Raw genomic sequence first — 21,793 nt, forward strand, 5'->3', positions numbered from 1 at the left:
ACAGTTGATCTCAGTTGTTTAATGTATTCACGATAGTTACTCAGCATAGTATGAAGATTCTTTTTTTGTGACAAACCGTGTTCTAAGCCTCACTGTAAAGCCACACAAAATTAACATAATTTTGTTGAATGTTTTAAATGAGATCGTCCATATCTTCTAAACTATATTGTGTCTGCGACAAAGCTGTTTGATTTCAATTTATCGAAAACATTGTCGAAGACACCAAGAAGTACGGGTGTGTAATGTCAGAGACATAACTGGATGTCGTGAATGCGTGTTCTCGCCTTGACGATCGGAAGGCAAATGAGAACTACGACCTGAGCGTTTGAGGTTTTTAACCACGCAGAAGGTGCGCTCTCCGATGCCGCTGTTTGAATGCGTCTTCTCGCCCCGACGTCTGCTTTTATCCAACGCACAAGAAGAAATGATCGATTTTCGACCACGGTTCCCCTTTTATAACGTTCAGTTGAAGATATGTGCCTGACTACCTCAAAATCGTTGTCCTTGCGCGAGAAACCCAAGCAAAAGTAAAGAGTTTTCCGCGTTGTTTTAAAATTTTCAGAAAACTTAATTTTTGATTTGTTTGGGGTTATCTCACACTGTTCAAAATATTATCCTAAATTCCTGATCATATTTTTGATGAAATAGTGAAAGAATTATGTTGCTGCCTTTAATACAAGTCGAGATATTCACGATTAAGTTCTGCCCATTCTTCCATATGGCTAATTTTGAAAAGGCACCCCATAGTAAAGTAAGTCGTATTCACGACAAAACCTGTTTTTTAGATTATAAAATCAGACTATGTTGTGTCTTTACAGTGAGTTTTGGAACATAGTTTGTCACTGAGTAGCTATTGTTTCTATGAAAATAACATATGCGCTGTTTTTTAGAGTTGATAAGGTGGTCTCCAGACGATTTTTTTGGTTAAAAGTCGGACTTTCCATACTAAATTCCATACAAAATTAAACCCTGTCGTAAAAATATAGTTTAACCAATAGAGCTAACTCAAGAAATTATTGAAGGAAACTGAAGAAATTATTAGGGGAGACAGTGGCTAGACCGTACACGAGGTTAAACCGGACAGCTTAAATATCTAGGGATGACTTGGATAAAAACCCAGTTTTAATGGATGTATTCTCCAATTTTTAAAAGTTTCCGATTTAGGCCCGTTCTCCCCTATATTATGAAAACTAGCCCCAAAAATTTTTATGGGTACGCACCTAGTTTGAATATTTTTTAGAGCTTATTAAAACAATTTTTTTCGTGACTATTGCACTCCGATAGCGCTTTTTGTACTGAAATTATTAGAAAAATAGTTCAAAAACAGACCATTTTGATACTGTTATATTTAAAGCTGAGACAAATGAAAAAAAAATTTTTTCTTGCATTTCTTAGGAAAAGCTTTCAATAATGTTCATTAAATATATAGCAGAGGAGATAATTATTTAAATTTCCTAGATTGTGTTCAAATTTAGTGTTTCTTTCATGAAAAACGCAAACAATTTTTATCAAATGGCTTTTGTTGAAAAATGACAAGTCTTAGAAATAAGTTTTGTACGAGTAGTTTTCACAAAATTAGTCGAATTTTAGAATGAAAAATAAAAATCTTCACACTACACTGAAATAAATGGATTTTTAAAATTTTAATTCGATTTACCGATTCGAGAGGCGATAGCAAGAGCGTTTCTAATCCGACCTGATTTTTAATATCTCTTTTATGAAACTAAACTTAACTGAAAGTCATAATCATCCAATTCCAAAGAAAAGTTTTCGTATTTCATTCCATTTGTGGAATTTGATCTTCTGTTTCAACCAATTTCGCAGCCGATTCATAGCGTACAGAACCATTGCATGGCTGGTGCTATAATCCTAATGATACTTCCGCCATTTTTTCAATAAACATTCTTCTACGTAATGCAAAAAAAATATTTTCGTTTGTCTAAACTTCAAATATATCAATTTCCAAATAACAAAATGTTTTTGAACTATTTTGCCAATAACTTCAGTACAAAAAGCGCTATCGGAGTGCAACAGTAATGAAAAAAATTGTTTTAGTAAGCTCTACAAAAAATTCAAAAACACCAAACATGAAAAGGAGAAAAATAGAATGTTAGAACAAACAGACTGAATTTCTGAGAAAAACTCCAATTTGCTTTACTACAAAAAATAGCTTTACTACAAAAATCGCTCGAGATACCACAACGGCGTCTTCAGTAAAGCTGTTTGATATAAGTTGTTTTGTAATTTTGCCCAAGAAAGAAATCCTCTATCTCAACACGTTCGGAAAATAGTTTTCTGCTCACTCTAATGATAAAAGTCACCCTGATAGCGTCTATATTCAATCGATTTGACACTGATCATTTGTTCTAAAGACATCGCAGCTCTAAAGTATAAGGCAAGGATGCTATTATTTTTGTCCTCCTAAATTGTTGATCCGGATCACTGTGCATTGTTGATTTGTACAATTAGACAAAATGATTTTCGAATGTCATAAGAACGAGTTACGACTTTCGGTCATGAGGGTTACAAATGTGTTACATAAGCTTGTCTTATAATATAGAGAGGAAATTCTTCAAAATTCTTTCATTAGATATTCATAAGATGACCGTATGAAATTCACAAAACTGTTTGAATGAGTTTTATTGGTCACGTTTTATCATCATATTTGTTATGGCAGCACTGGCGGACCGACCACGACGAGATTGATAGCTAGTGCCTTCATGCGGAGTGATTTCGTAGACTTTGAGGAGAATAAAACACGTTATTTTAACGCTCTGAATTAAATGTAGTTTTATAAAATTTAATAAAAGTTGTTCCGTTATCCGAGTTGTAATTCGTAAGACACAACAATATTACTATCGCTATTTTTGTTCTGTAATTAGTTTCAGAACTTGTTTTTTTATACATTCCATGAATCAACTGTTAAAAAAACATTTTGAAGATAATTTGAGTGTAAACTAATCCATACTAATAACTAATCGCATCTCATGTTTTCGCTATTTCGATGACTCGTGGTTCATATGATTAGGGTTTACAAATTAAATTTTACGCCTTAAACGAAAAAGGAAAGGATTAGCTTTCGTCATGATACTCTCCAAAGTAAATTTTAACAAATGGTTTCAATTCCGAAAAAAGCTAATTAAATAAAATAAAAAATTATTTTAATTTAACTATTTTAAGATAAGCGAAAGTTTCAGCCCCAAGCTCCTTCCACGTTTGCATTTTTTCAATGATGAATTCGTAGGACATAATAATGACACCTATAATTGCTTTTTCTGGTATTGGTAGTGGGATCCAAATAAAACCCTAACCGGGATTAAATAAATGGTATAGTAATTTTGGTAATATTTTAGAAACTTTCGGCCTTTGGTGAGGGTTGATTTCGGAAAAGCTGGAAATTTTACTGTTTAACGTTAACAAAAACATGAAGCTTTGAATAAGTTATGCAATGTGAAACACTAAATGTCCAGTGACACGTTGTCTAATCAATTTTAGAACATACTCATTTACCTATTTTATGAAAAAATAAAAACAGTTTGAATAACTCTCGCTATTGATTGCATTACAACTAAAGATCGATTCATCAGCAGATCGTGTGATATCTTTCAGAAATCGATAGATTTCATTTCTAACTCTTTGGATCGGTAAATCCGGAACTTCTGGAAGCGGTAATTGGAAAATAATGGGGTCAACAGAGCTTTAGTCAGTCACCTATCGACAAAACCAACGATTCGAAGTAATTTGGCGCATATTTCTCTTTGAGTTCTCTTCTTTTGTGTTGAGTATCAAATGGGCATTTGTAGTCGACTCGAATCTCTGGAATCCGTAGTCGAATTTAAATAAAATAGAATAGCAGTTGTTATACTACCCCATATACTACTTACTTGAGTAGTAGAAATAAAACTAGGTAGGCACTTTTTTCCCCTCCAAATATTTCATTGGAGGGCCACGCCTCCCCAATATTTTGGTTACTGGAATAGTAGCTTCTATTTTTCCTATTTTTGTAGGTAAGAAAACAACTACAAACCGTTCCAACAAACTGAACGAGTATTTCGTTCAGTATGTCGTCCAAAAAAACACCCAACAAGATCTAACCGCTTTCTCAGTGGGAATAATCAGTGATTCGGCAGGTACAAGAAAACTTTGAACATTGAGAGACTGTTGACTATTGACCTTGGACCGAATTAATTTAAGTCGTTTATTTGAAACGACGCAGAATTCTTTGCAAGACAAGGCTAGGCACTCTAAAAGTATAGATTACTTTAACAAAATTTTAATATAATTGAAACAGTATTAAATAGAATATGACAAGACACGGTTCTGCCAACCTCGAGAGACCAAAAGAGCCACCTTGGAAGGATAAATGAATGACTGAATTAAGAAACAAAATCTTATATTAAAATCTTTTATTCAAACTTTGTGTATCGACATTACCAACATCAACACAATTGTATTTAAAATAGCTCTATGATCGCTGCTGATTTCTGTTATCTGGTTCGTCTATCAAATAATTTTATCTTAATTTAAACTGTCGAGTTTACTACATATCAATATTGTTTTTACTTTCTATCAAAAATGCCAGCATCAAACAATCCAGACTCATGATTTTTCAATCCTACAACATAGTTTTATGAGAACACAAATACCAACAGTTATAGCAATTCTAATATATATATTGAACTTCACTAGAAAGCTCATGAAGTTGAAGCTCAGTTCTACTCGTGAAACTACAAAATTATTATGAGAAAAATTCTTCACCGATTTTATAATAATTCGTAGCATGCGCAGAAAGCACTAATTTTTTTTTATTAGAAATGAGCTTCTACTACGCTTTTTGGTTCAATGTAACTTAATTCCTATATGTTTTCCTTCTGATATTAGGCATCATGGCGCAAACAATTCGAATGGCACTGGCGCTGTCTTGGACAGTATCAAAAGCTACTGTCAAATAAAGCTTTTGGATTTTTAGGCTAATTCTACTCCGGCGTTATTAGCCGTAAATTCAATTTAAAACGGCGTCATAACATCATCATCATCCTAAATATCATCAAAATGTATTTAGTAAACCGGCTCACTCAATACATCATTAGTTTAATTATGTTAGTTTACATATCTTTATAATGTGGTCGACGAGTTATTTTCTATATATCTCAAATGCTCGCGGAAAACGTCTTTTCAGATTTTAGGCATATCAAAACATATCTCCAGAACGTAATGCCGGATATGATTCGTCACATGCTCAAGGTAGTGCAATTGACAATGCATTCGGGTGGAGTTCTTAAGGATGCAGGGTCAAATTATGTTTTTTTTAATTTTTATAAGTTTTTGTTTTCTCTAAGGCATTATTATTTACGCACTTGTTGAATACTCTCGATATTCATAACGTTTGGCATTGGTAACCCTACTGATAACTCTTTCTTATCTAAGAAGGAATTATTTGGCATTTGGCATTTTTCTAGTTGAATAAAATACATGATATCTTAAGCCATGGAATTTTTGATAATTGTTCACATTACATTTTAGTGTTCGAGTTCAAACCTTGTGATCTCTACTTATACATTAAAGTTTTCATCTAACGGGGACTGGAAAGTCATTCGATATTCATACAACTTCGGCAGCTTACACAGAATGAAACTGTGTCATCCATTGTCGTGTAAATTGCAGGATCTCTTGTTAACTTGATTTCATGACAACCGGACTTTATCATCGTTTATTATATTCTATATTGTTTGATAATTTTCTTACATCGCAGAAGAAATCAAATAAGCCGTTACAATAGTTCCATGTTTTTAGGACGCCAAATTTCTACGATGAATATGTAAACGATGTCTGAAACCCAAGATTTTTACATTCAGATTCCTGATCTGCCCAAAACGTCAAACAGTTGATTACTGGGCTCCCAGTCTACATACATAAAAGCTTACTCTTGTAAAATACCTCCAATTCTGCACATTTAGAAGTACTTTAGTTTCACTAAACATTAATAGTCGTGTGCACAGAATCGTCATAAATTCACTTTGGCGGCTTTCCGCTGGCTTTCCAATTTCAGTTCCAACATCGTATAGGGTACAACGGAGATTACCAGTAAAATGGCCAAGATGATAATTTTCGGTGACTCACAGAGCACTCCGTGGCCGGCGAATGTGATTCCCAGTCCCAGAAATCGGAGCGCCTGCAGCGGCGAAACGACCTCGGGCAGTTTGGTTGCGTGCGTCAGGTTGACCAAGGCAGTGATAAGCGTTTCCCAGACCGCATTGCATACTCCCCAGGCGGCCGGAATGACGTACAACACGGCGCTGTCATCGCGCGAAGGTTTCCAGCGCAGCAGAACCAGAAGGAGGCAGGCGTGGAAGATGAAACCGGCAACTGAAAATTGAAATTGACGGGATTACCGATCGCAATTGTAGATTGAATTAACAGCGATACTCACTTATTACGACTACCCGTTTGGTATGTCTTAGTAGCATACTCAAGGTGCACGCGGCGATCAGTTGCATAACTCCCATTCCGATCATGGCTCCGGCCACACTGTTTGGACCGAGCTCACACGAAACGAATGCCTGTGGGATAGAAAATCAACATTATTTGATATTTAACTATAGTTGTGAAGTTAGAAGATGAGAGTCCTGTCTTATCTTGTAACAGATAACCGTAGTATGTTTATTTACGAATGTGCTTTGACACTTGGTTTATTTACGAATGTGCTTTGACACTTGGTAATTTTCAATTTTAGTACAAATTTTATTTCCACAGACTTCCTGGATAGGAATATTATAAGGCAACTTGTAAAGAATGGTGATAGAGACACCTTTCACTTTCGAAGTTTACTAGAATATATCTCTTTTGGCAAGCCATCCGTTCATGTAGCTTGTTTCATTTACACAATTTACAATGCCATTAACTATCAGCCTGGAAAATAATGTGCAAAAATGTTCCCTTTTCTCAAGCAACACAATTGTTCCGTTCTGTTTCGGTTGGAGTTGGCTTCTTGCCATTACGGAAAAGGCAATAGAGTGGTATGGTGCGAAAAACGTCCAAGTGAAGCTCAAGGGTATGAACTTCATGGACTTAACTTTAAAAATCATTTCTAAATACACAGAAAAGCTCGTCCGTCCCATTGAGACGCCAGACTTCGAGGCACTCGTGCAGACTTCAGTTTATTGTCAAGTAACCATTCTGTTTTCTGGCGTATAATAATGGATTCACTCAAACATGTACTCGAAGTGCGCTTGCGTTCGTCTTTCTTTCCCTAAATAAGTATGTGCGGGATCCAGCCGCAGGTTATCTTTCTCATCTGCGAAATTTTGCTTAGCTAAGGCGTGTGAACATTTCAATGTATTGAATGCTCTCATATCAAGAAAAGAACTAATGATTCCTTCATGGATAAAATAGAACAATTAACTCACTTGAATAATATTTATGCTCATTTTACTTCACATAGGGTTAGAAAGTTTTTCTAGTTCGAAGAGGCGGATGACCTTAAGGTTAAAACCTCTATAATCGTAACAAAAAAAATCCCTTGTACCTTTACTCAGGCGTTGACTCAGATAGGCCTCAAAAAACTTTGTAACGTATATAGATTTAAAAACTAAACTATTATTTTATGTATTTGATGCATTATTATTATTGTCAATTATTTTACCCCAGTTCCATCCTCCATTTTATGTGGTTTTGATTCTATTCTACTTCGTAGGGCCTGCCACTGCGTACTTTTTCTACCACCCTGCAGTAATATTAGAGTTTTTTCCACCACCCTGCAGTAATATTAGTATCGACAACTTATACTTATGTCAATTTCAACCAATCACGAGCTGGTCCGAAACTGGCATTCGAGGTGGATTACCAATTGTCAGATCATGTCCTAGGTAGAGCCGTGTTCTAGCGAAACATTAGGGCTGCACTTTGATCGAAACATACGGGTTAGTCAAATTTTGTGCCAGGGCACATAACCGTTTATAATATTTTTACGTTTCGTCTTTGACTCATCAGTGCAGAGCAGTTCAAATTGAACTGCTTAGTGCTAAACTCGGCAGTTCAATTTGAACCGCTAAGCAGACGTAATCAGTGCTCTGCACTGATGAGTCAAAGACGAAACGTAAAAATATTAAAAACGGTTATGTGCCCTAGCACAAAATTTGGCTAACCCCTAAATGATATGATGTTTGTTTTCATCATGAAACATCCCAGCGGTTTATACTTTCTACTCTTGGCGTTGACGGAAGTTGACTGATCATCTGAATCGTACTTAAAACTATTTGATGGTAGTGTTTCGTGGTGAAAACAAACTAATTTCGAAATGGCAAATGTGCATTTGTGGTTGAAAGTGAGCTGTCAAAAAGATCAATAGTTTTTCATCGCGGCTGGACGTGGGAATGATCCGGGAAGATTCAAGTTCGTATTCGCCAACCTTGCTTAAGCAAGCGATTTGTAGTTGTGACCTGATAACGAAACCATTCATCGCATCTTTGATGATGACATTCCAAATTTACATGCTGGACTGCTGGACTTTGCGCAACAAAGTCCCTGTTTTCAAAAATTGCCTGAAATTTTTCGATTGGTCGAAATTCCAGGCAGTTTAAAGGAGCCTGAAAAGGCGTATTTTACTGCTTATCCGTAGGCATATGAGCGAAGTGATCTTTTGGTCTGATTTTATCAGCTGCCATTACTCCAAGGTTGTACGGGAGTGGTATACTGCCAAGAAGATCGATTTTATCTCCAAGCTAGTGAATCCTCCAAACTGCTTGGAATTTCGACCAATCGAAAAATTTCAGGCAATTTTTGAAAACAGCGACTTCGTTGCGCAAAGTCCAGCAGTCCAGCAAATCCGGGTAAAATGACAGAAATGCGCTGATGCCGTGTCCGTTTCTTGTTGTGCGGGCGCTGATGGGCCTGAAGGATTGTAACCATCTAATACCCAAGTAGCAAATGTAACTCATTGAACTTTCAAGATGTTTTACAATTGATTTAGAAATATTATTTATGTTAGATATGTTTAGAAATATATATTAAAATTGGTTGTGCAACTTATCACTGTTAAGTTTCACAATACTACCGAAAAAATCACTGTATAACAACTTTAAGTACATCTAAAATAATTGTGCAGTAAATCACCAACTTGTTAATGTTTCACTAGAAGCTCTACAAAAAATTTCACATCGTCATGTAAAACGGGAGTAACTATAACAATTGTGCAACTTATCAAAAACTTTCCAAACGGTCGTCATAATTGTACCGGACACAATATACGTCGAAATTGCTATAAATCTCTTGTGGAAGAAAAATTAGTGAAATGATTGATGCTCTCCGCAAGGCTAAAAATGCTAAGCCGAATTGATAACCTTGCTGAAAAAAATATATTTCTGCAGAGTCCGCATTGTTTTGGCTGCCTCATGAATTTTTAGATCAGTGTGCGCAGTTTTCTTCAGTTTTAGAAAAACATTGATATAAAATTCAAAACTTGCAAAAAAGTTGTGCAAGATTTATCTGTTTGAATTGAACGCAAAACTTGCAGACATGAGGTTATCATCATAAAAGTTGCCAGAATACAGCGTTATATACGCATGAAACAGATCAATTAGGTATTTTGTATTCGGTTTTCATCTCGCGAAAAAAAAGCAGACCTGACATCACTTTTTAAAGATATTGAACAGAAGTTAATTTCATCATAGTTACTCCCATAGTTATATATTACCACTTGTACAACTTGTTTTTGCAATTCCAGCACATGGACAAAATAATACCTACAGTGCGTATCACAAAAGTCGGGCCCTCTGAGATAAATGACTATACTGTATTGTTGTTTAATTCAACTAGAAGATTAAAACTGATAAGAAAAAAAAGAATTTCTTTCCGAAATACTAACATGTTAATGTTTCCTGTTATTTAGATAATCTATGTCATTACGTTGGGTGAACCATTTTCTATTCAACTCACTGTTACAACCGATGCCATATTGGAAAATAATAAAAAAAAATCATTTCGACATTTTCCAGGTTTAATTACACATTAGTTTGATCAAAATCGTCTGAGAATTTAAAAGAATGTTTGAATACACGTATTTTAAACACCATTCCGATGATTCTCATTAAAAATAATAGACTGTTATTTTCACAGAAATTTGTGTACAATCACTAAAACACGTCAATTCAAAGGCGCTTGAAAATTTCGGGCGTTCGAATACATGTTTCACCACAAAAACGCAGTTCGTTGTCGATTTTTCATTTGCAAATACACAAAAGATTAATTCTACAATATGTAAGATTATCATTTTTCATGTGCAGAATATTTTACAAGATCCATGTTTGTGTTGAGAGCAGTTGTATTGATAATCAAAGGTGAAAATTATTTATAAGAAATTATGTTTTTTTATGTTTTTGTAAACATCATTCCATTTCTTGTTTACATTACGTAGTAGATTGCACGAGTTTCACAATTGTTTCTCCGCTGATTTTATTACTACCTTTTCGATGGGATCGACGCATGAGTTTTTGTGTCAGTTGCACAATCGTTGTGAATAAATGTTCGTAATAACGGATGAACTTGAAAGTATGTTGCACAACACAGAGAAATTGCGCTTTTTCCACAACACAACAGTTACTAAAATAGTGATATAAACTAACTTGATAAATAGCACAGTCAGTAGAAATATGCAGGAGAGTAACTTAACATGCTACTTGGGTACTGTAACTAGAGTTTTGATACAAGTCCTGCAAAGCAACAATGAAAACACTTTTTTAACTTGTTGAATCCCGAATCACTGGTCTTTTTGAGCGTGATAATCTATTTTGAGTTAGTATTTCAACCATAATTCTTCAGCTCAACTACATTAAAATAATTTCTTCCGTTACTGTCGTTTTTCTCAAAAACCATAGCTATTATAATTAATATATTAGCACAGTGGACGAGGATGACTATACCATCGATCAACGTGGGTAGAAGACAATAAGTTATTAATGTGAATTTGCTTATATCCTAGCAATGCATTCAACTTTGTACCACGACACGATAATCCGATCAATAACTCAATCAACTTCTAAATTAACTCTGACTACCCGCCCCCACAATTCGGAAACTTTATCCAAAGTCATGTCTGATGAAAGTTTTTCATACCACAGAAATTTTGTTTTCATTTGCGTGCATTGTTTTTCTCTGCCTGGTCAAAAAACTTTATCACACCGACGCATCGGATAGAGCAATATAATTACATCATGAATCCCATCCCGATTTTTTTACCTACCTTCATGAAATCGGCCAACATGTAACCTTGCTCGGTTCCAATGAAGTAAGCCATCGGTCCAGCGAACAGTAAGGTGTCGGACATTTTTCGAATCGAGTCGAATTTGACGTTGTATTCGATATCCGTCGTGAAGCCAGTTACGGTAAGGGCAATCACCCCGAGAATTAGGTATATCCCCATCAGTGGGCTGGTTCCACTGTAGCCTTGTAAACTTAGAGACGTCAGCTCACTGCTGTTGAGCGGTATGTTCCGATCCCAAACGGGACAAAGATGTGATCCACAGATTCGTTCACCGTGGTCATTGGTTTGGAATGTGCTGTACGGGAACCGATCCAGTTGAAATCCGTCCTCTTCGTCTTTGCTGTGGTGGTGCATACGGATATTGTACAGGAAAAACAAGGTTTCCCTGAAACTTGGCATACTAGGAGTAGTCACCTTAGTGGTTGGATTGGGATCCGCATGAGTGTTACTGGCCGAAGTGGGAGCAAATTCGATAGATGGTTGATTAAAAACTATATTGTTCGAGGCCGTGCCGTTGAACTGAGTAGTAACTGATCCTGTGGCATTCACGGATGATAGTGCCGATATGTAGTAGCATCCAGCTCTGTTAGATGAGGCACACGTTAGGATGAAGGACGCTATCAGTGCGCCCAGTATAATTCCAAAGTCACCCGCTACCCGATACCACCGGCAGAGTCTGCGGACACTTTCATCTTTGCTGCAAAGCAATTTATGATCATCGTAGCTGTCAGCATTGATTCCTGCCATACTGTTGCCGCCACACTCCGGTTGGGAGCAGCTGAGTTTACCGGCCATTGAAACCACTAGAGCTTGCTTACAAATAACGGATGGTCCCAACACCAACCCTAGCACCAGATATCCGGGAACCAACGAAACGAGCACCGGATAAATATGTGTAGCCAAAAACACGCACAACCCTCCGTACACTAAGGCTAGTAGAACCGCGTAACCAAACTTCCGCAAAATCTTGGTCGTCACCAGGCACATACATGCCGTCACCATACAACACAAACTGAGCAATCCCGATCCGACATCAGGTCCCATAGCGAGCCAAGGTTCCTGTTGGAACCACGTAGAGTTGGAACCCTGAAGGCCAATTAATGGAATCAAGGCTGTACACATCAGTCCGTGAGCAATCGTCAGTAGAATGAAGGTTTTGATGACTTTCGATCGCACGTGAGCAGGAATCTTGTGTCGACAACCGTAGCTTCGATTGTTGACCGTAAGTAACCGACGGACCGATGTAGCACCTATGGAACTGTTTCCGGAATCTCGTCGGCGGTTGCCGAGTGTTGAGCTTTGAAAGGGGTAACCTCCGGTCAGAGTTGGCGCCATTATCAAGCGGTGGCTGCGAGACGAGGCTGGTGAGTAGCTGTTGAAGTATTGCTAGAAAAAAAAGAATGAAAAATGAGCAATTCTGTTACGTCAACCGTCATTCTAGTACCTCTATCAAAGGGTCATCCCAAATATGGTGAGCCTGGCCAGAGCTGCGAGTTCGCATAACCTTTCTTCCCATGGGAGGGTGTTTCTGCTGGAAAAAAGTTTTAGTGGCTGCGATCTATGAAAAGAGAAAGAGCCCAATTTACTGGGTATATTCTAGTAACGAAGTCTGCCAGGGGTGTCTTTGAGCAATCATTGAAATAATGTTGGAATGTTTTATTAGCTAATATCAACGAAATTCTTTAACATTCTTTTATATTTATACGAAAAATATAATTCGTCTGCTCACAGGAGATAGATTTTAATAATCCTGGGATGCGATTAAACACATCTCGGAAGACGATTCGATTGAACCGCATGTCCTAAATTTCTTCAGTTTATGGTTGATGTAAATCTATTTTTAATCTTACTCATATCTCCTGATAACGAAACAAGTATCCACAAGCTACACCCAATAATTGATGTATTCTCGTTTCTATCGTTGAACTAATAAACATATATGGCATAATAAATTACCTTATATGAGAATTCATGAAGTCTGAGAAAAAGTTGATAAACAATGGTTCCAAACTATGAAATCTTATTTTTAAATTTAAAATAATTTCATTTATAATCTTGAAGCAAATGCTCTCCATTTGAATAAAACATTTCTAGGTTCTTCTTCTTCTTCTTTCTGGTTGGCGTCACCCCACTTGAGATGATGCCGATTGATGGCACAGCGACTTAGGCTATATTGCCAGTTAATTAAACGATATTTTATTCAAATTAAAAATTGATCCTTTTTTGTACGAGGTTAAACTTGAGTATAATGAAAACCGAATGAAATTTAAGTTATTCCTTCATGAATTTTCGAACTTTTGATCGAACGCTCTTCATCAAGTTCCGGATAAGTGTTGCATCGCATGTTTTGGACACTTGAGCCCAAATTTTTTTGAACTTCTGCATGTTCTCAGCTGCCTTACCAGTCTTCACGATTGCACAGTAACTTTCGATGGGTTAAAGCTGACGGCAATTTGGTGGATTGATATTTTCTCAACGAAATTTATATCCTTTTCCACGAGCCAATTGAGAGTGGTTTTGGCATAGTGAGCCGACGCTAAATCCGGCCAAAACAGTGGAGGTGTACTATGCTTCTTATATAAAGGCAGCAATCTTTTCTGGAGACACTCAGATCGATAGATTTCTGCATTTATAGTTCCGGTAGTGTAAAAAATTGTTGACTTCAAACCACAGGAACATATCGACCTGTCCGCATCGCTTACATCCTCCCCAACGATGACAGTAAAGTATTGTGGACCTGGAAGGGTATTGACATTGATTTGTTCTTCATGATTAGAGGTACCACTTTCTGGTCCAGTTTTGGGTTGGAAAACCGGGTTTTCTGCCTCTTCCTGGTAGCTCATCCAAAGAATAGTGTTCCCCAAACTTATTAATGATGGTTTTAACACTGGCATGATGAATTCCAAACCGATTCGCCAATTTTCGCATAGTAATACCCTTTTCACTTAGCCATGTGTCCAGAACCTTAATTTTCACTTCCTTTTCAATACGCGACATTTTGAAAACGCAGAATTTCAATCACACAAACAAATAAACAAACGAAAGCTGACAGCTAAACGCACAGCATGCTGTGATCTGAGCATAAAAGACCATTACATATACATGCGTACAACACAAATGTATGTGGATAGCTTATTTTCGATACACTCCTTAGTCCAATGGATTACAAGCGAAAATCTCGCTGTGTGGCTATGTCTACGCGCCAAAGCACGGATAAAAATTCTTTCTTTCTCGCGAAATGATCGAATTTTCACCGCACTAACACGACACAACGTGCTCATCCGTTGAGAGATTTACCGGAAGTCCACTTCTAGGTTACATGTCTATCTTTCGACCATTGAATCAACATTGTGTGTTGTTACACCGAAGTTCTTGCTCCAAGTAGGTAATGAATTTTGATCACAAAAAAGGTTGCTGCAGAAGGTTTTTTAGGGTGAAGCCAGAGAGAAAGCGAAAAGCGACGCGAAGCGAAGCGATTCGAAATTTGACAGATCGCACGAAGTCGCGCGGCAGAGCTCCGTCCACTCAAGTTCAGCAGAAAAATGACAAGTATGTCAGAGTGAGCTCGATGCGTTGCGAAGCGACTCTGCCGCGCGACTTCGTGCGATCTGTCAAATTTCGCATCGCTTCGCTTCGCGTCGCGTGTCGCTTTCTCTCTGGCTTCACCCGATAATTGTAACAGCATAAGTCGAATTTGAAATTGAAAAGGATTAATGTTGAAGATAAAGACGTGATACCTTTTTTTTATCAATCAGTATGAGATTTTAGCGTGAATATTCTTCGGTGTGTTTAGTTTTCATGAAATTATTTTATTGACCGTCGTTTTTAAATGAATTTTAATTAAAATTTTGGAATGGCAAGACGAATCGAAAATAGAAATTGTATGAACCTTTAAAATAATTCTTTTCAATCTAAACGTGTGACAATAGATTAAGCATTGCATGAGATGTAGAAGTGAGTTCCTCTTTAAAGTCTTTGTTATTATTCACGGTACTTCCAGAAACGGATTTCAGAGACCAGCATAACCGAATATAGTTTCGTATGTCCATGAATTAGTAGGATGAATAAATTGAAACAGTTTTGAGCCCAACTTTAAGGATTTTTTGGTATCGTCATCTTCTATGATGGCTTGAATTTTAAAAACTCATCACTCTGTAATTTCAAAATTGGAAGTCGGAATTCGTTTTGGCCTTCTTTTGCTTCTCTATTCCCGATACTTTCGGACACGGAATTCGGAAATCAGTGTAGTCGAAGTCAGTTAAATTCGCCTAATGAATTGTTAACCATTTCATTAGGTTCGAAACTTTCGAAAATCAGTTTAGCCATCTTAGAGAAATCGTAGTGCTTTCCAAATAAAATATTTGAGTACCTTTTGGGATCGAAAACCGAATACCGGTAAAACTAAAAAAAGTTTATCTTGTCATCGACTCTCAAAATCTGTGAAACCGATAAACCCAATAAATTTATGTGAAATTTTTGCACTAATCACCCTGTATCTCCTGAACCCGAGGTCGGATCTGATTAAAAAACAAGCAGTCATGGGACCTTAAGGAGCAAGACTCTTTGCAAGCGTATGAGTAATGCCAACAATGTGTGCGTAAAAACAAATTCCGGCGCTTCTTTTCCTGACTTTACTCATTAAATTTTCCATATGTTTGAAAAATAAACCAACCGGTTCATACTGCTTAAAATTGCAATTGAAGAAAAGCGAAAATCTAAATCTAAAACTCTTCCGTTTTCCTTAAAACTGCTCGAGAAAAATTATTTCAGTTTCAGCTTACTTCCACTGACGCATTTGATTAGCAACAAACACATTCCTATATGGATTTCATCTTGCAGAAATTATTACGCTATAAAGATTTACGTACCTTCTATTAGTAATCCGGCAAAAAAGGAACCGTGAATTTAAAACGCGAAAGGCAATGGATATGGAATGTTGTCGTTAAACTATTTATTTTTTCCGGCAAGCTGCTTTTGTAACAGAAAATATTTAGTTTTGATTATTTTGTGTAGCGCAATCTAATACAAATGCATTGAAGCAGTGTTGCTAACTTTTTTATTAGGGAATTAAAATGTGAGCAATTTTCCATCAAACGTTGGTGAAAAATTGATCAAAACTGATATTTCATGCAAGATGTTAGGCTTAACATTCATTTGAGAATAAATTATTGTGACAAAAGATTGTTTGAATCTCAATCGTGCAATCCACTTTGATAAACTTGGTGCACTGCATATATGAATACACAGATCTATGGCATATGTACCAAATAAAATGTACGTAATACACAAATTACCAATACAAGTTTACTTGGTTTACTCTTGATCCTTAAGACCTTTCGTTTCAATATTAGATGGACGAAATCGGTTCAGCCATCTACTTGCAAAAGAGACATTATTTTAACTTCATTACATGTAGTACCGAAAGCAGAAGTCGGATCCAAATGAAATTCAGAAACGTTATAGCATAGGACTGTTCATATGAGTCTAAGTTTGTATAAATCAGTTAAGCCATCTCCGAATAAAATTAATAAAATTATTTTCACACACAAATTTGCTTATCTCGACGAACTTCTCCGAATGGTATAATCGTATAAGAGGTTGTGTTCTTCCAGCAATATGAAATTGCTTGATATTGAAAATATTCCCATCTTTCTAATATGTAATGTTCGAACGATTAGGTTGCCAAAAACGAATCGTTCTAAAACACTCAAAAAGTAAACATTCGATCTCAAACCATTCAATAGCGTTCAGGGTGACGGGGAGACCTTTCATTTGCGACAAAATCGGTTCAGTCATCTCTGAGATCTCGACCTCTTTGTTGTACAGACACACACACGGACATTTGTTCAGTTCGTCGAGCTGAATCGATTGGTATATGACACTCGGCCCTCCTTTTTTTTGGAAGAATAACCGGAATCGGTTTGTTTGGACTTCTACTGATACTGACTACCGATTGGAGTAGTTTTGAGGCCGATTTAAAAAATGTTTTACGTTGGTATACGATCATGAGACCATTAATTTGAATCTAAGTTCGTAAATATCGGTAATTTGAAATTGGAATTTCAATACTAATACTTACGAATCTAAGTTTGTAAAAATTGATCACGCCATCTGTGATAAAGGTTAGTACACATATTTTCATTTTTTTGCACATTTGTTTTTGCACATATAACTACGGAACCGGGAGTCAGATCAAAACAAAATTCAGGAATTTTGTATGGGACCATGACAACTTTAATTTGAATTTATGTTTGTGAAAATCGGTTCCGAGAAAAGCTGATGCACTTACTTTTACATTTTATTTGCACATTTTTTGCCACGATTCCGTAACCGGAAGTCGGATCCAAGTCAAGTAGTATTGAGGTCTTGTGGTCAGGGGTGCGAAATTTGACATTTTTTTATACTGTTGCCAAGCATAAGACAGTCACTGCCAACGATATGCGCAGCTGCTACGTTCAACAGTAGCCAACTCGCAATGACACGAGAGCTTGGCGCAATCATGAGAGCCACGACACACGACAGCAACATTGAGAGCAGTTAATATCGTCGCACTCTTTCACAGCAGTCAAAGCCACAGCGTTCGCTTTGTGGTAGTGCAGGTACATACTGGGTAAGTAGCTGCTTTGTTCATTTTTGGTCACGGGTTTCGAGAATGTCACGAGCTCAAAATGTCATGACATTTTCATAACGAGACTGTTATATCCGCTGTGATTGATCTGTGGCGATAAATTTAATGCGAACGGCGGTGCTTTTATTACCGGTTCAATTTCAGTTTTGAAAAAATTCAATCACAAAGCTTGTTCATGCAGATGTTTCAAAAATATTACAATTATTTACATAAATTTCATACACGAAGGCCCGTACCCAGGGTTTCGTTTCGGGAGGGGCCCAGATCAAAAATAAATTCCCAATGTCAGGGTCCGGAAGTAGCGGTCGAAAACTCCTAAATGAAACTCTCATCGATTTCTTGATAGTTTGGAACAAATAAGCGCAAGGAGATCGTGATAGTTCGAGGAAGCCAAATTGGGTGAATAATGAGGATGGGGAAGCAATTGGAATCGTTGATGATTGCGTTGCTCTTATGTACAGGCACACTGTCTATCTTTTCGTTATGCAATCGCTCCAATAATGCACGCATATTGATTCACTGTCGATGGTTTATTTTTCCTTTTTCAAGGCAGTTCATGTAAGCGCATCAAAGTACCTGCCGCTACGGGCTTCATCGGTAGTGGAGTCTTGATCACAACTAAATTCTCGAAAACACAATTTCACGGTGCAATCTAAAGGAGCGCTAGACTTATGATATCATATCATAACTTTTGTTTGGATTTCGGGAGGGGCCAGGGCCCCTTGGGCCCCCCCTCTGGGTACGTGCCTGCACGAAGTATCAGGAGGCCAGCTTTTGCCTTTCTAATATGACGCAAAGGCAAGAAATCTTACAGCAGAGATAATAAGTTTTGCGCTCCTATTACTTCTACAATTCTGGCTCATGCTAAACGGGGTTTAATTGTTTGATCGAAAAAGTGCATCCAAATTCTGGAAGTCAGAGCATTTACTTTGCTTTTCTCACTGAACCGCTTCCTTCCAAGCCAGGCCTTCCGAATGCTCATGCGTGCAAAAATGCGACAGCGAGAGCGCACCGATAATGTGTGTGTCGCATATTTATCCTGTGAGCGTGAGCACCGACTCAAAGAGCAAACCAAAAGCAAGTAAGAGACGCGTAGCGGGCACATAGAAACGGGATGTGCTGCTTGAAATTTCAGAGCATCGCATTTTCTTCTGCGCGCGACTCGTGCGCTTTGGTCTCACGAGACAGTGCACGAGATTTTTTATAAGCGCAGCTTGTGTGCTATGTGAGCCACAGTAAAAGCTGCTGTTATTATTATTTGTTCGTGCCTAGTAGAGATGGGCAATTCGCTCCTGAGCTGTTCCAGTGAATCGAATCATTGAAGTGAGCTGACAGCTCTCAGCTCTTTTCAAAAGAACCGCAGCTCATCAGCTCACTCATTTGCTACCCAGTTCACTGCATTATGACGAAGGGAACACGCTACGAGCTGATCAGATCTTCGGCTCTTTAAGAGATTCAATTTAGTCGACATCAATTAAAGATAAACTAATTCGCATTGCATTCATTGCATCATTGCAAATCAATGATTCAATTTCGATCATGCATATGAAAGAAAACCGGTGCATAAGAAAAACGACGCACAAAATGAACCTTAAGTTCAAACTAAAAGAGCTGATGAGCTGATACATCGAATCGATTCACTTTGGTGAGCTGATCGGTTCGGAGCTGTTCACCAAAATGAGCTGGTTTGCACACCTCTAGTGCCTAGAGCGGTTCGTACGACTTGTGTCCTATCCTAAAGGAAGAGATGAAGAGGATGAAAATAACGTACAAACCACTCGTAGATCGCATGAAGCGAGCGCGCCGCGCTATCTCATGCGACGAGAGCGCTTGAGCCTCGCTCTTGGCAGAATGCGATGAGACTTTACAACGAAGCGTGCATCAGTTTCTGGTGCGGTACGTAAATGTGCCAAAGAGTTCTCTTGAGAGCGGCAAAAGTACGTCGCATGCGCGTGGTTGTCTTATGAGAATGAGAATTTATTTGTCTCAGCGCAAAATACAGAGCGCGCGTGCATAAGGCCTGCTTCCAACGGAAGTGCAGAGAAACAAAACACGTAAGGATACACAAAAAAACCGTCTGCATTGGGAAGCAAGACTTCCCTACACCTCATGAGAATCGGCATAAAACGAATTTCAAAGTTACGCCTTGTTGGCGACTGTCTCTCGAAACTTGTTGAAATTGGAAGGAGCTACTGTTTATTGTGGCTAGCCATTCTCAGATTGAAGAGATTAGAACAGCTATCGATGAGAGCAAACGGCGACATTCACGAGAAAAAATGTCATGAGACCTATGACATTTTTCATCTCCTGCAGTCGTGGCGAAGTACGATCGGCTACTGCTGTCATTTGCGCGGTTTGAATGTCTGCTGTTTCGTGTCATTCTCCAGTACCGTTCGCAACCCTGCTTGTGGTTCTTTCATTTGAATCTAAGTTTGTGAAAATCGGACCAGCCATCTCCAAGAAAAGTTAGTATGTTAAATAACGTTGCACACACACCTACACACACACCTACACACACACCTACACACACACCTACACACACACACACACACACACACACACACACACACACACACACACACACACACACACACACACACACACACACACACACACACACACACACACACACACACACAGACATTTTGCGTACTCGAAGAACTGAGTCGAATGATATATGACACTTGGCTTACGGGATTCAGTTCAAAAGTCGGTTTTCACAGTGATTGCATAACCTCTCTATATGATAAAGGCAAAACGTAATTTTTGATTTAGTAACGGTTTTTTGATGATTCACGCTGGAAAACTTCTAAACAAGGTTCACAGTTATGAAATTTTCTATGTGGATGGTTCTTATTATTAGGGAAAACAAAAAATATTTTCCGAATTTGTTGAGATAGAGGATTGCATCCTTTAGGAAAATAATAGAAATGCTTATATCATACAGATTTGCGAAGACGCCATTGTAGTATAATTGTGGTATAGAGCTAAAGAAATATTTTCATGAAAAATACTAACACAACAAAACAAATGATAATTATTTTTGGGTAGCATAGAAAGATGAAATAATTTTTTATGGTAGTAACTTTAAAAATGTGAACAAATTCAAGTTGTATTGCAAACGATGTTGTGATTTTTTACACAACTTCAAAGGTTAAGCTGTACGTCTGTAATCAGTGCTACAGAGCAGGACATTGTGCATAACTTTTCTGTAATTAATCGCTATGCCGCACCATGAATAATTTCAGGTGCTGCGAGATCATACCGAATTCTATCAAAAACACCCTCCGGCAGTAATTAGTCGATAACCAGCATCGTAAGAAGCAGCCAAGCCTAAGATGGACAAACCTGTTGCTGGTGTGCAAACACCGACCGTTCGTGTCCCCGTCCCACTGCATCCTTCTCGCGGGCGAAATCCCTCTCGATGATTCGGTCCCGGGCCAAAATCCTTTCGCGTTCCTCTAAACGCCGCTCCAGCCGCTCCGTCGACAGATCGTTCAAATTTGGTAAGCTTCCCATTTTGTGTTGGTCCACCAGCAGCGCCCGGCTGGGTTCGCTACCGGAGTGAAAGTCGCACGTTGAAAATAATGGTTATCTGCCGAGAAGTCCTGGATGCTCCCGACACGAACGTTCGCACGCGGATCCGGTGTGTAGGCGTTGTTTTTTTTTGTTTAGACTATAACTGCTATTCTCGTTTGCTTGGCTGCGCTTCGGTATCCGGAGTTGCAAGAGACAACAGCCCTTTCGCGGTTCTGTGGAATATAAAAGACGGTAGAATATGGATGATTAAAATCTTCTGACGGTAGCGGTGAATGGTTTATTACTTTATCAGTGGGAAAACTTGAAATATAAATTTTGCATAGAAATTTTAAACTTTTAAACAAACAATAGTCGTTTCAACTATATCG

General features: G+C 37.9%; 1 protein-coding gene across 1 annotated transcript in view; it reads right to left on the reverse strand.

Annotated features, from left to right (window-relative positions):
- Positions 1-4,391: 4,391 nt before the first annotated feature.
- LOC131428207 (uncharacterized) overlaps positions 4,392-21,793 on the reverse strand; it is a 58,222-nt gene continuing 40,820 nt past the window's right edge. Inside the window, exons 2-6 of the mRNA XM_058591952.1 lie at positions 21,234-21,637; positions 12,702-12,815; positions 11,237-12,643; positions 6,431-6,560; positions 4,392-6,366 (exon numbers count right to left, since the gene is read on the reverse strand). Coding sequence (XP_058447935.1) covers positions 6,005-6,366; positions 6,431-6,560; positions 11,237-12,643; positions 12,702-12,815; positions 21,234-21,404 — 2,184 coding nt within the window. The 5' untranslated portion in view covers positions 21,405-21,637 and the 3' untranslated portion in view covers positions 4,392-6,004. The remainder of the gene's footprint in view (positions 6,367-6,430; positions 6,561-11,236; positions 12,644-12,701; positions 12,816-21,233; positions 21,638-21,793) is intronic.

This window comes from Malaya genurostris, chromosome 2, assembly GCF_030247185.1.
Source record: "Malaya genurostris strain Urasoe2022 chromosome 2, Malgen_1.1, whole genome shotgun sequence".
NCBI classification, from domain to species: domain Eukaryota; kingdom Metazoa; phylum Arthropoda; class Insecta; order Diptera; family Culicidae; genus Malaya; species Malaya genurostris.